We start from the raw sequence: 11,517 nt of genomic DNA on the forward strand, positions 1-11,517 counted from the left end.
AAAGTTCGTGTATAGCAGCTAGTGAAAGGCAAACATATTTTGAGTTAGTTGAAAAAAGAAAATTATGAATATAGACCAAAAGTAGACAGCTGACCACCAGCTGACACTGACTGACGGCCGAACGGTACTTGGACGGTACAACTTTTTGTGACAATGACATATTAATGTTTTTTTTCTTGTCTGTAAAGACACTGACTATCATATAGCATACGGCTTCAGTCTTGGGTCTCTGGACATATTCCAGTAACTCGAGTCTTAACATTGGCATGTTCATCAAGTTCCCGTCCTTCACAATTATTTATATTTATTTTATAATTCTATGACTACACCTTAATTTTGTAACTTTATACAATGCGTAACTTTAAAATATATCGAAGGGCTAAAGGTGCCCTTCGATCAAGTATATTTGTTTTATACTTGATAGAAGCTTTTGCCTAGAACAAATCGCAATATGATACAATCAATCAATGTCATTCATTGACACTTTGATTGAGGTGACGTGATCAGTCAGGTATTTTTACTTAAAGTTCTTCTGAGGTCTCACTCGACTTAAAAAAATAAATAATATTATTTAAGTCGGAGATTATAACACAAAAAAGGATAGCAAAACGGCACAGAGTACCCGAAATGGATACAAAAAATGTTAGAATGAAGAAAAAGCCGTGCAAAATTGAAGAAATGACTAAAGAGCAAATACGTGAAGCGATTGTCAAGAAACGAGTATGCAACGCGAAAGCGCAAACCATTGTTGAAAGCCTGTTAGAGAAGGTCGTATCTGAATCATATTTCTTACAATGCTTGCCAGACATCAATCAGAGCCACTTCGAAGATGTTATAGAAGAGAGGGCTATCATCCACCTGTGCGGTTACCCGTTATGTCAAACTGCACTTTCAGAAAAAGACATCCCAAAACAGAAGTACCGAATATCAATGAAAACTAACAAGGTTTATGATATCACAGCTCGGAAAAGTTTTTGCAGCAACAGTTGTTACAGAGCGGCGACATTTGTGAAAAAACAGATGTTAACAAGCCCCTTGTGGTTTAGGGAATATGAAGAGATACCTGCCTTCCATCTGCTTCCTTCTGATACAGTGGGCAGCTTGGGCCTAGAAGTGGATGTATCAATTATAGAGAAAATTGAAGTAAAATCTGATAAGTCTCAATTTTCTTCAATCAATGATTTTGCTACTGCCAGCCTCAATGAAATGACTGATACTGGCAATGAATTAACTAATATTGAAGCTAAAGAAATTGTGAAAAATGTTAATGATTGTGAAAATAATAACAGTAGTTCTAGTTCTGTAAAGCATAATCAAAGTTTAAACATTAATTCTGTTGAATCTCAACAAGATACTCAAAGTAATGTTAGCAATCAGAGTAATAAAGAGTTCACAAAGAGAGTTCAACGCAAACATAACCCACTAAATATAGTTGGCGACATTATAGAAAAGCCAGAGAAAAAAATTGACCCAATATTGGCTCAAAAGCCAGATAACATCCCTAAAGCCCAAAGCAAACCAAAAAATGTAATTAAAAAGTGTCAACCGGCTGTCACCGTGTTAACGATTGAAGTAGAAAAGCGCCTTGCCGAATGGTTCACTTTAGACACGTTGCTTCTATTGTTTGGAGAAGAGAAAGTCAGAGAAATGGTGGCTGATAAAGGAGAGTGCATTAAAGAGTATTTAAATAATTACGCTAACAGCATAGCGTACAATGCAAACACTTATGACCAATACCAAGCTCTATGCAGGAAGCTGAACATGCTCGAATTAGAAGATAGACAATTTGATGCTCAGACTTTACAAAGAGAATTAAAACCACTTCCAGACTATTCCATGTTGCAAGAGGAGAGTAAGAAAATGCAGTTGAAAGTGAGAGCGTACTTTGCTGGGGAAATGACTATTCCTGATGTGAGCCAAGAAGAACAGGATACGACTCCTGCTGAAGAAGAAAGTCGACCTAGGCATTTGCCACTTGTTGATAAAAATGCTCAAAATGCATTGAGGAGAAGGATTGTATGTGAACATTTGTTATTTTTCGCCCTTTCTTATTTTGAATAGGTCTGTGATAATATTTGATTATGACTAAATGCCTAAATGGGTACTCAATTAGCCAATTGTTTTGTTATACATAATTATAAACAACTTAAAAATTCAATTAACAGCTCCAACATGTAGAAAATACATTTTATTAAAATCAGACAATCGCTTCTAAAGTTATATTGTTACAAACATACTATGTACAATACATACAAAAAAAAATTTCTCCACAAGTTGATTGGTAGAATGAAAAGATTAAAATAAAATTAAAAAAAAAAAAACAATTAAATCACTGTCTAACATGTCAGTGCAAAGCCCAAACAACTGAGATTAGAAATTTGAAGTGTGGCAAGTTGGTCCCTTTCTTTATTTTTGGTCTTAAAGTACACTAAGAATTACCTGAAGTGCTCGTGGAAACAGAAATTCTAGAGGTACAGCAGTGGTAATGGGACAAATGTTTTATGCATTCTGATCTGTGGGCATACTCTAGTTTGAAATATAAAAAAAAAGGGATGGTTTGTAGGTTGAAAGTATTTAAAATAATAAGGAAACTATGGCTGACCTGATGATTGTGTTGTTTACAAACTACTAAGGTGTTGACTTAGAAAGTATAGAATAAAGATCTATTTGCTCTCAATACAATTTCTGAAAATTCTTTATTAATTGATATTAATATAAAAACCCCTAGGGGTCTATGAAAAACCTGCAATGGGACCACGTCAGTGAAAAATAAATTGGGGGTCCATGAAATGTAAATGAGGATCCACGATAGTGGATTTCAACACATACACTGGTAGTACCTTCTTATTCCATCATACAATCTTATAATATCAAAACACATACATTATTTAGAAAAGTACCTATGAAGTAAAATATGTATTATATATGTTTATAAAATTGTGTAAGTTGCAGAATACAGGAAATCAATATCAGGTAAGTAGCACAACATGGAAAAACCAAACACAAAAAAGTTAGGGGAACTCTGGTTTAAAAAGTTTAGACAATGGTGACGACAGAGATCTGTTGATGATTAGCATTTAGTTTTTGGGTTGCAACAGTCAGAAATAATTTACAACTAACCTGTTAGAAATTAGCAGCTTTTCTTGGACAATTACGACTGTTTACCCACGCTTAGATATCATGTCTATACCGTTATCATATTTTATCTATAAAATCGTCGTAATAATTATCATTTATTCTCAACATGTTCTTGAGCCACAAGGACTCCAATTGATAACAATATTTATAATTTTACCCCACAAAGGCTGCTGGGTGTGATAGAGTGTCGGTCGAGATGCTTAAAGCAGGAAAAGGCGTAGTAGCTAGTCAGTTGTACTGCCTTTTCAATTTGTGTTGGAGAAGCGGCCGAGTACCAAAAGATTGGTGTAAGGCTGTTATCGTGCCACTTTACAAAGGAAAAGGGTCACAGCTGGACTGCAAAAATTATCGTGGTATAAGCCTGCTTAGCGTCGTCGGCAAATTGTATGCTAAGGTATTGATTAATAGAGTCAGGAATGAAACTGATGACAAAATATGGGATGCTCAAGCGGGATTTCGAAAGGGAATGGGATGTACTGATCAGGTCTTTTCCTTGCGGTGCATAGCCGAAAAGTTTTTGGCCAAGAGTCAAAAAGTCTATTGCACATTCGTAGATCTGGAAAAGGCCTATGACAGAGTTGAGAGGAATGAATTGTGGTCAGCACTTTCTATGCATGGGGTGAGCAGTCTCTTAATACGAGCACTGAAATCCTTATATGAGGATTCGAGTGCTTGTGTCAGGATAAACGGAGCGCACACTGAGTGGTTTAAGATTGAGAAAGGCGTTAGGCAAGGATGTGTTGCGTCACCGTGGCTGTTCAACCTATTTATGGATAGCTGTTTGACAGATTTGAAAGAGTCTAAAAGTGGATTAAGGATGAATGAGTTACTCGTCAAATGTCTGCTCTATGCCGACGATCAGGTTATACTGGCGTCATCAGCGGAGGAGTTACAGGAGATGGTAAACTGTATGCATGAAGCTTTAAAAGAGAAAGGAATGAAAGTGAACGTAAGTAAAACTAAAACACTGGTTTTTGAAATGGAGAAAGAAATGACAGCATGTAATATTTTGATTGGAGGAGAAAAAGTGGAGCAAGTGAAAGAGTTTGTATATCTAGGATCAAAGTTTACATCAGATGGCAAGTATGATAGTGATATTGAAAGGAGAGTGAACGCGGGGAACATGGTGAATGGAGCTTTGCATGCCTTTATGAGCAGTCAGAAACTATCCAAAAAGGCTCGACTGGCTGTGCACAGGGGCGTGTTGGTCCCGACATTAATGTATGGGAGTGAAAGTTGGGTATGGCAAAAGAAGCATGAAAGCAGAATAAATGCAGTGGAAATGAGAGCGTTAAGGAGTATGATGGGTGTGAAATTGAGTGACAGGATAAGGAACAGCGTGATAAGGGAATGTTGTGATGTGAAAGAAGATGTAGTTACAGGAATAGAAAAGGGTATGTTAAGATGGTTCGGTCATGTGGAGAGGATGAATGAAAGCAGGTTGACTAAGCAGATATACAAGGAGAGTGTGGAGGGAAAGGTCGGAGTGGGAAGACCTAGACGAACGTATCTTGATCAAATTAAGGACGTCCTGGTAAAGGGTCAGGTCAAAAGTACCCGAAACCGCCGAGCTTGTATGAAGAGAGTTATGAATGTGGACGAAGCGAAAGAAGTATGCAGAGATCGTGGCAAGTGGAAAGAGGTAGTCTCTGCCTACCCCTCCGGGAAAGAGGCGTGATTTTATGTATGTATGTTTACCCCACACAATTCGAGCTCTAAAAAGGACTAATAAATTTGAATGTTCAAATGCAACAATTGTGAAAGCAATCAAATTAAATATAATTTTAATTATCTTAATAAGTCCAAAAGTTCGTGTATAGCAGCTAGTGAAAGGCAAACATATTTTGAGTTAGTTGAAAAAAGAAAATTATGAATATAGACCAAAAGTAGACAGCTGACCACCAGCTGACACTGACTGACGGCCGAACGGTACTTGGACGGTACAACTTTTTGTGACAATGACATATTAATGTTTTTTTTCTTGTCTGTAAAGACACTGACTATCATATAGCATACGGCTTCAGTCTTGGGTCTCTGGACATATTCCAGTAACTCGAGTCTTAACATTGGCATGTTCATCAAGTTCCCGTCCTTCACAATTATTTATATTTATTTTATAATTCTATGACTACACCTTAATTTTGTAACTTTATACAATGCGTAACTTTAAAATATATCGAAGGGCTAAAGGTGCCCTTCGATCAAGTATATTTGTTTTATACTTGATAGAAGCTTTTGCCTAGAACAAATCGCAATATGATACAATCAATCAATGTCATTCATTGACACTTTGATTGAGGTGACGTGATCAGTCAGGTATTTTTACTTAAAGTTCTTCTGAGGTCTCACTCGACTTAAAAAAATAAATAATATTATTTAAGTCGGAGATTATAACACAAAAAAGGATAGCAAAACGGCACAGAGTACCCGAAATGGATACAAAAAATGTTAGAATGAAGAAAAAGCCGTGCAAAATTGAAGAAATGACTAAAGAGCAAATACGTGAAGCGATTGTCAAGAAACGAGTATGCAACGCGAAAGCGCAAACCATTGTTGAAAGCCTGTTAGAGAAGGTCGTATCTGAATCATATTTCTTACAATGCTTGCCAGACATCAATCAGAGCCACTTCGAAGATGTTATAGAAGAGAGGGCTATCATCCACCTGTGCGGTTACCCGTTATGTCAAACTGCACTTTCAGAAAAAGACATCCCAAAACAGAAGTACCGAATATCAATGAAAACTAACAAGGTTTATGATATCACAGCTCGGAAAAGTTTTTGCAGCAACAGTTGTTACAGAGCGGCGACATTTGTGAAAAAACAGATGTTAACAAGCCCCTTGTGGTTTAGGGAATATGAAGAGATACCTGCCTTCCATCTGCTTCCTTCTGATACAGTGGGCAGCTTGGGCCTAGAAGTGGATGTATCAATTATAGAGAAAATTGAAGTAAAATCTGATAAGTCTCAATTTTCTTCAATCAATGATTTTGCTACTGCCAGCCTCAATGAAATGACTGATACTGGCAATGAATTAACTAATATTGAAGCTAAAGAAATTGTGAAAAATGTTAATGATTGTGAAAATAATAACAGTAGTTCTAGTTCTGTAAAGCATAATCAAAGTTTAAACATTAATTCTGTTGAATCTCAACAAGATACTCAAAGTAATGTTAGCAATCAGAGTAATAAAGAGTTCACAAAGAGAGTTCAACGCAAACATAACCCACTAAATATAGTTGGCGACATTATAGAAAAGCCAGAGAAAAAAATTGACCCAATATTGGCTCAAAAGCCAGATAACATCCCTAAAGCCCAAAGCAAACCAAAAAATGTAATTAAAAAGTGTCAACCGGCTGTCACCGTGTTAACGATTGAAGTAGAAAAGTGCCTTGCCGAATGGTTCACTTTAGACACAATGCTTCTATTGTTTGGAGAAAAGAGAGTCAGAGAAATGGTGATTGACAAAGGAGAGTGCATTAAAGAGTATTTAAATAATTACGCTAACAGCATAGCATACAATGCAAACACTTATGACCAATACCAAGCTCTATGCAGGAAGCTGAACATGCTGGAATTAGAAGATAGACAATTTGATGCTCAGACTTTACAAAGAGAAATGAAACCACTTCCGGACTATTCCATGTTGCAAGAGGAGAGTAAGAAAATGCAGTTGAAAGTGAGAGCGTACTTTGCTGGGGAAACGACTATTCCTGATGTGAGCCAAGAAGAACAGGATACGACTCCTGCTGAAGAAGAAAGTGGACCTAGGCATTTGCCACTTGTTGATAAAAATGCTCAAAATGCATTGAGGAGAAGGATTGTATGTGAACATTTGAATAAAGTGCTGCCTGACTTGTTAAGATCTCTCGGCTTGTTAAGTCTCACACTAAGTTCTGATATACGACTCATTGTAAATACATTCAAATTGAAACCCAATAATATTATGTTCAAGCCAATACAATGGACTTTAATAGCCATCATCATTCTAAAGTTGTTGTCGCTGAGAAATGCACATCTGTCTCATTTGATGGAGCAACCTAAGGCATACCAACATTTGCAGCTATTGCTTCTTAGTTATAAACAAGATGGAGGATACTTAGAAAGACTAATTTCCTGGCTGACTGATATTGATAGGCTACTTAATACAAATGATATACAATTAACTTTGGAATGAGTTTAATTGTGAACCCTGAGAGAGGGAAGGATTTATTTTGTAAATATTGTTATATTAAATTATTAAATCAAATGATATTTTTATATGCTTCATCTTCATCATTCACCTCATTGTTATTAATCCACCTCAAAGAGTTGGAAAAAAAAAGTCTGAATGTTATACTATACATGGTAAATCCTCCATGGGAGACTTACAAACCTATGGTACGTCTGATTAAGTGGGGCCTGTGCCACCTGGTTTAGCAGGTTGCGAGAAGTAGCCCAGGTTTCTCTTGTGCCCACTGTACCAACTGTGAAATCGGTACCTACGTGCGTTTTTAGTTCGGAGGTTGACAGTGTCTTACATTAAAAAAAATAAGTTTTACAGCTGTCAATGTCACGTGAAACTGAATTTAAATCCGATCCGGTGTCTGATTTGTTGGTGTTTGTCTGATGATATTTTGATGATTTCATCAAATTACTTTAAATGATTCACACAATTTTTTTCTATTTAATATATACTAGATTTAGTTTGTCATTCCTTTTTATATCAAATTGATACTTGCATATATCTACGAAAGGTATTTACTTTCTAATTCCTTTTTTTTACTTACCTAGGTACTGAATTTGATTTTTACTGATCCCACATTTCCTACCCACGAATATATAGCATTATCAAATCAGTCGGTACTTTATGAGCAGAAACATTTAAATCTTTCCGGGAAGACTTAAGAAGAAGAAGATAAAAGTTAATCAAGGGTAAGATATTTTTCTTTTAGGTGATGAGCTAGGGCTAGCAACCTACCACTGTCTCTGAATATAAATTCATCTAACTAAACGTATCCTTCAAGCCTTGTGTTAATTAGATCCGTCTATATATATGGTGCCGTGTGGTTCCCGGCACTATTACGTGCCGTGTGGTTCCCGGCACTATTACAAAAAAGAATAGGACCACTCCATCTCTTTCCCATGGATGTCGTAAAAGGCGACTAAGGGATAGGCTTATAAACTTAGGAATTCTCTTTTAGGCGATGGGCTAGCAACCTGTCACTATTTGAATCTCGGTTCTATCATTAAGCCAAATAGCTGAACGTGGCCATTCAGTCTTTTCAAGACTGTTGGCTCTGTCTACCCCGCAAGGGATAAAGACGTGACCATATGTATGTATGTATGTATGTATATATATTAATAGAAAAATAGATAAGATAATAGATTGTTATTCCTGTCACTAATGTTCTCAATATTTTCAGGGTTTTTTCACTACAAGGATGGCTCCAGATAATTCGGTAAACAGTTGCCTTATGTAAATAAATTTATTATGTAATTATAAGTTCTATTTCATAACCTGATGTTTAATTTTCAGAATGAAAGTGTCATATCAGTTATCCACAACTGTCAATCAAAACATGCTAAAAATCTTTGCATATATGATTTCATGTACAAAGTGATACACAATAACCATTACGACCTTGGTGGAAGCTATACCGGCCCTGAGTCAGACCTCTGGTTCTACATTACATCTTCAACATTTTGTGAGAAGAACCATCTTGTCAATTTGTTTGTCTGCCACAGAAAGATAGGGGACGTAGCTATAACTATTACCATAAAAGGTGACACCAGTATGCATATTTTTAAATCAACTAAACCAAATGAAAATTACCATATAAAAACATTTTATGTTAGCAATGAATTGATTATGAAACCTAAAGAAGCGTTAAACATACCTATCACAATTGAAGTGGACCCTGCTAAACTTGTAAATCCGGAGTTAATGAGAAAAATGAAGGCTCAAAATTCTGTTGGTGAAAGTTTGTTGAAACAGAAAAATACGGATTTCGTACTTACATCCATAAGCCATAAACCGTATCCGGTGCATAAATTGGTGCTGTGCGCTCACAGTTCTGTGCTTCGAGAGCTAGTCAAAAACTCTGCTAAATCTTCGGCATTCCTTGATTTATCTGATGAAGACATGACCTTGCTAATACATTTTCTATACACTGGTACTGTAAAAGAACTCCAACATGTTGACTGTATGAGGTTACAAGTAATAGCTTGCAAATTTGAGTTGTCGACATTGTTCCTATTGGCCCAACACTTGATATGTGATCAAATAAACATTGATAACGCAGTTGATGTTGCAATCTTAGCTAAGAAGTACAATTTAGATGAACTTTGGATGAAAGTGTGCAGTTTTATCCGGAAAAATCCATCAGTGCTTGCCACAGAGAGTTGGAAAGGTCTCAACGATGTGGATTTAACTAAACAGATCTGTGCTTCTTTAATTGAATAACACTTTAATTACCCTTGTTTAAAATTGTGTTAGTTACTCATTACCAAAGACATTACAAAGTCTTTGTTGTTATTTGTAACATATAATTTACATATTTAAGCAAGTAATACTCAAATACATACAACATACTACAAACAAACATAAAAAAAAGTACTATGAGGAGATAATTAGAGGGCTGATGGGGTTTCTTTAATGTATTATATGAAAATCAAGATTTTGTTACTAATAAACACTGTATGCATTTCTCGTTACAATTATTTCATTTTTATATCCTGCTATATTAATTTGATTGGACGAATAAGAACAGAAGGGATTGGCTTTGCTGCGGCTTGCCTACCTTCGATTTTAATTTTTACTCCCAGTATAAGTAGTACCGTGTGGTTCCCAACACCAATAAAAAAAAAGAATAGGACCACTCCATCTCGTTCCCATGGATGTCGTAAAAGGCGACTAAGGGATAGGCTTATAAACTTGAGATTTGAATCTCAATTCCATCGTAAAGTAGTAGGTTCAGTATGTATGTATAAGTAGGAGTGCCTTGTTGCCCATGCCAGCGGAGCTACGCGAAAAACTATCGCTGTCCCGGTAAAAACAGCTACAAATAGTTTTTCGCGCTACAAAAATGGATTACACTGTTTTTTAACGTTCGCGTTGCATTATACTAAGCAGCGCGATCTACCCACGCGCATGTAATGTACCTTTATTAAATAGAGGCACGTTACGAGCGTTTAATACCTGTAGTCATTTTACTCCTGGCTTTTGTCTCTGTTGCATCCTCACCACTCGAGAGGAGCTCAGGTTATGGCTTAGACCGTGGATCCTGGATTGGGGAGTCAGGTTTTTACACGAAGCGACTCCATAATCCATTTGTCTGGGCAGATTCCCTCACCTAACGAGTATCGGTTAGTATACAAACTACCTAATACATAACTTCGAAAATGTGCCCCATGTGGCCGAGGTGAGATTCGAACCTGTCTTTCTGTTCATCACTACTGCGCCGTGTGGTTTCCGGCGCTTTAGAAGCCCTTATCTCTGTCCTGTAGTTGTAGTAAAAGGCAACTAAGGGAATGGGAGCACATTAATGCAAAACGAGCCCAGAAATGCTGGCCGGGTAGCAGACAATAAACATCTAGATGTACTAATATTATAAAGCTGAAGAGTTTGTTTGTTAACTATTCCACGCGGACGAAGTCGCGGGCACAGCTAGTATTGTATATGCCAGCAGCCTCTATTCCCGTAAGTACTTTATGTAAAAGTCAATAAAGGAATTGGCTTATAAACTAAGGATTATTTAAGGATGGGTTTCTAGGGATATGATTGTAAACTTGTTACTATTTAAATCTTCATTTCATTAAAACTTAAGTACTTATACCATTTACTGGCAAGCGAATAACTACATAAATTCAATTCTTATGCTCACATTATTTATCAGCGTTTTTTGCCAGTAGATGAAGGCTTTAATTTGAGTATTTATATTTTCGAAATTGGATACAAGGTATCACTTATTGACGTCACTTCACTTAAATCTAATTATAACTACTACCGCTTCCAAAGCGCATGTGTAGAAGAAGCGGCGGAACAAACTACACTGATGGGTAAGCCACTATTCAAAACTTAATTATATTATAAAGCCATACAATATCTAATCGTGGCCTTTCAGTCTTTTCAAGGCTGTTGGCTTTGTCTACCCCGCAAGGGCCGTGACTGTATGATACCTATGTATTATGCATAGTTTAGTTAAGTAGTAGCATTAGACTGCATTAGACAGGGCATCATGAGACAAGAACTTTTTCTGATTGGCCTGGGTCTTGGATGTTTATCTAAGTAGGTATATAAGTATTTATTATAAAATATAGTATCGTTGAGTTAGTATCTCGTATCTCGTGACTAGTCCGTTATATATATATATATATTAATGCATTTTAACATAGATATC

General features: G+C 36.5%; 3 protein-coding genes across 5 annotated transcripts; all 3 read left to right on the forward strand.

Moving 5' to 3' along the window:
* Positions 1–478: 478 nt before the first annotated feature.
* Positions 479–8,049, forward strand: LOC132904226 (putative RNA polymerase II subunit B1 CTD phosphatase RPAP2). Of its 3 annotated transcripts, XM_060954150.1 has the most exons (3): positions 479–2,471; positions 2,729–2,833; positions 7,910–8,031. In XM_060954150.1, exon 1 carries the CDS (start codon positions 628–630, stop codon positions 2,059–2,061), a length of 1,434 nt encoding a protein of 477 aa, XP_060810133.1. In that variant the 5' UTR covers positions 479–627; the 3' UTR covers positions 2,062–2,471; positions 2,729–2,833; positions 7,910–8,031. The 3 variants fall into 3 exon arrangements, with proteins under 3 accessions (XP_060810133.1, XP_060810130.1, XP_060810127.1); XM_060954147.1 differs by lacking the exon at positions 2,729–2,833 and having other exon boundaries at positions 7,910–8,049; XM_060954144.1 differs by having other exon boundaries at positions 479–2,833.
* LOC106140726 (putative RNA polymerase II subunit B1 CTD phosphatase RPAP2) lies at positions 5,422–7,531 on the forward strand. Its single transcript, XM_013342357.2, has one exon. The coding sequence runs from the start codon at positions 5,571–5,573 to the stop codon at positions 7,311–7,313; it is 1,743 nt and encodes a 580-aa protein (XP_013197811.2). The 5' UTR covers positions 5,422–5,570; the 3' UTR covers positions 7,314–7,531.
* Positions 7,911–9,840, forward strand: LOC132904245 (uncharacterized). The gene is made up of 3 exons (XM_060954171.1): positions 7,911–8,050; positions 8,542–8,577; positions 8,655–9,840. The coding sequence occupies exons 2-3, from the start codon at positions 8,560–8,562 to the stop codon at positions 9,579–9,581; spliced, it is 945 nt and encodes a 314-aa protein (XP_060810154.1). The 5' UTR covers positions 7,911–8,050; positions 8,542–8,559; the 3' UTR covers positions 9,582–9,840.
* The last annotated feature ends 1,677 nt before the right edge of the window (positions 9,841–11,517 follow it).

The sequence above is a fragment of the Amyelois transitella genome, chromosome 4 (assembly GCF_032362555.1).
Source record: "Amyelois transitella isolate CPQ chromosome 4, ilAmyTran1.1, whole genome shotgun sequence".
NCBI lineage: Eukaryota > Metazoa > Arthropoda > Insecta > Lepidoptera > Pyralidae > Amyelois > Amyelois transitella.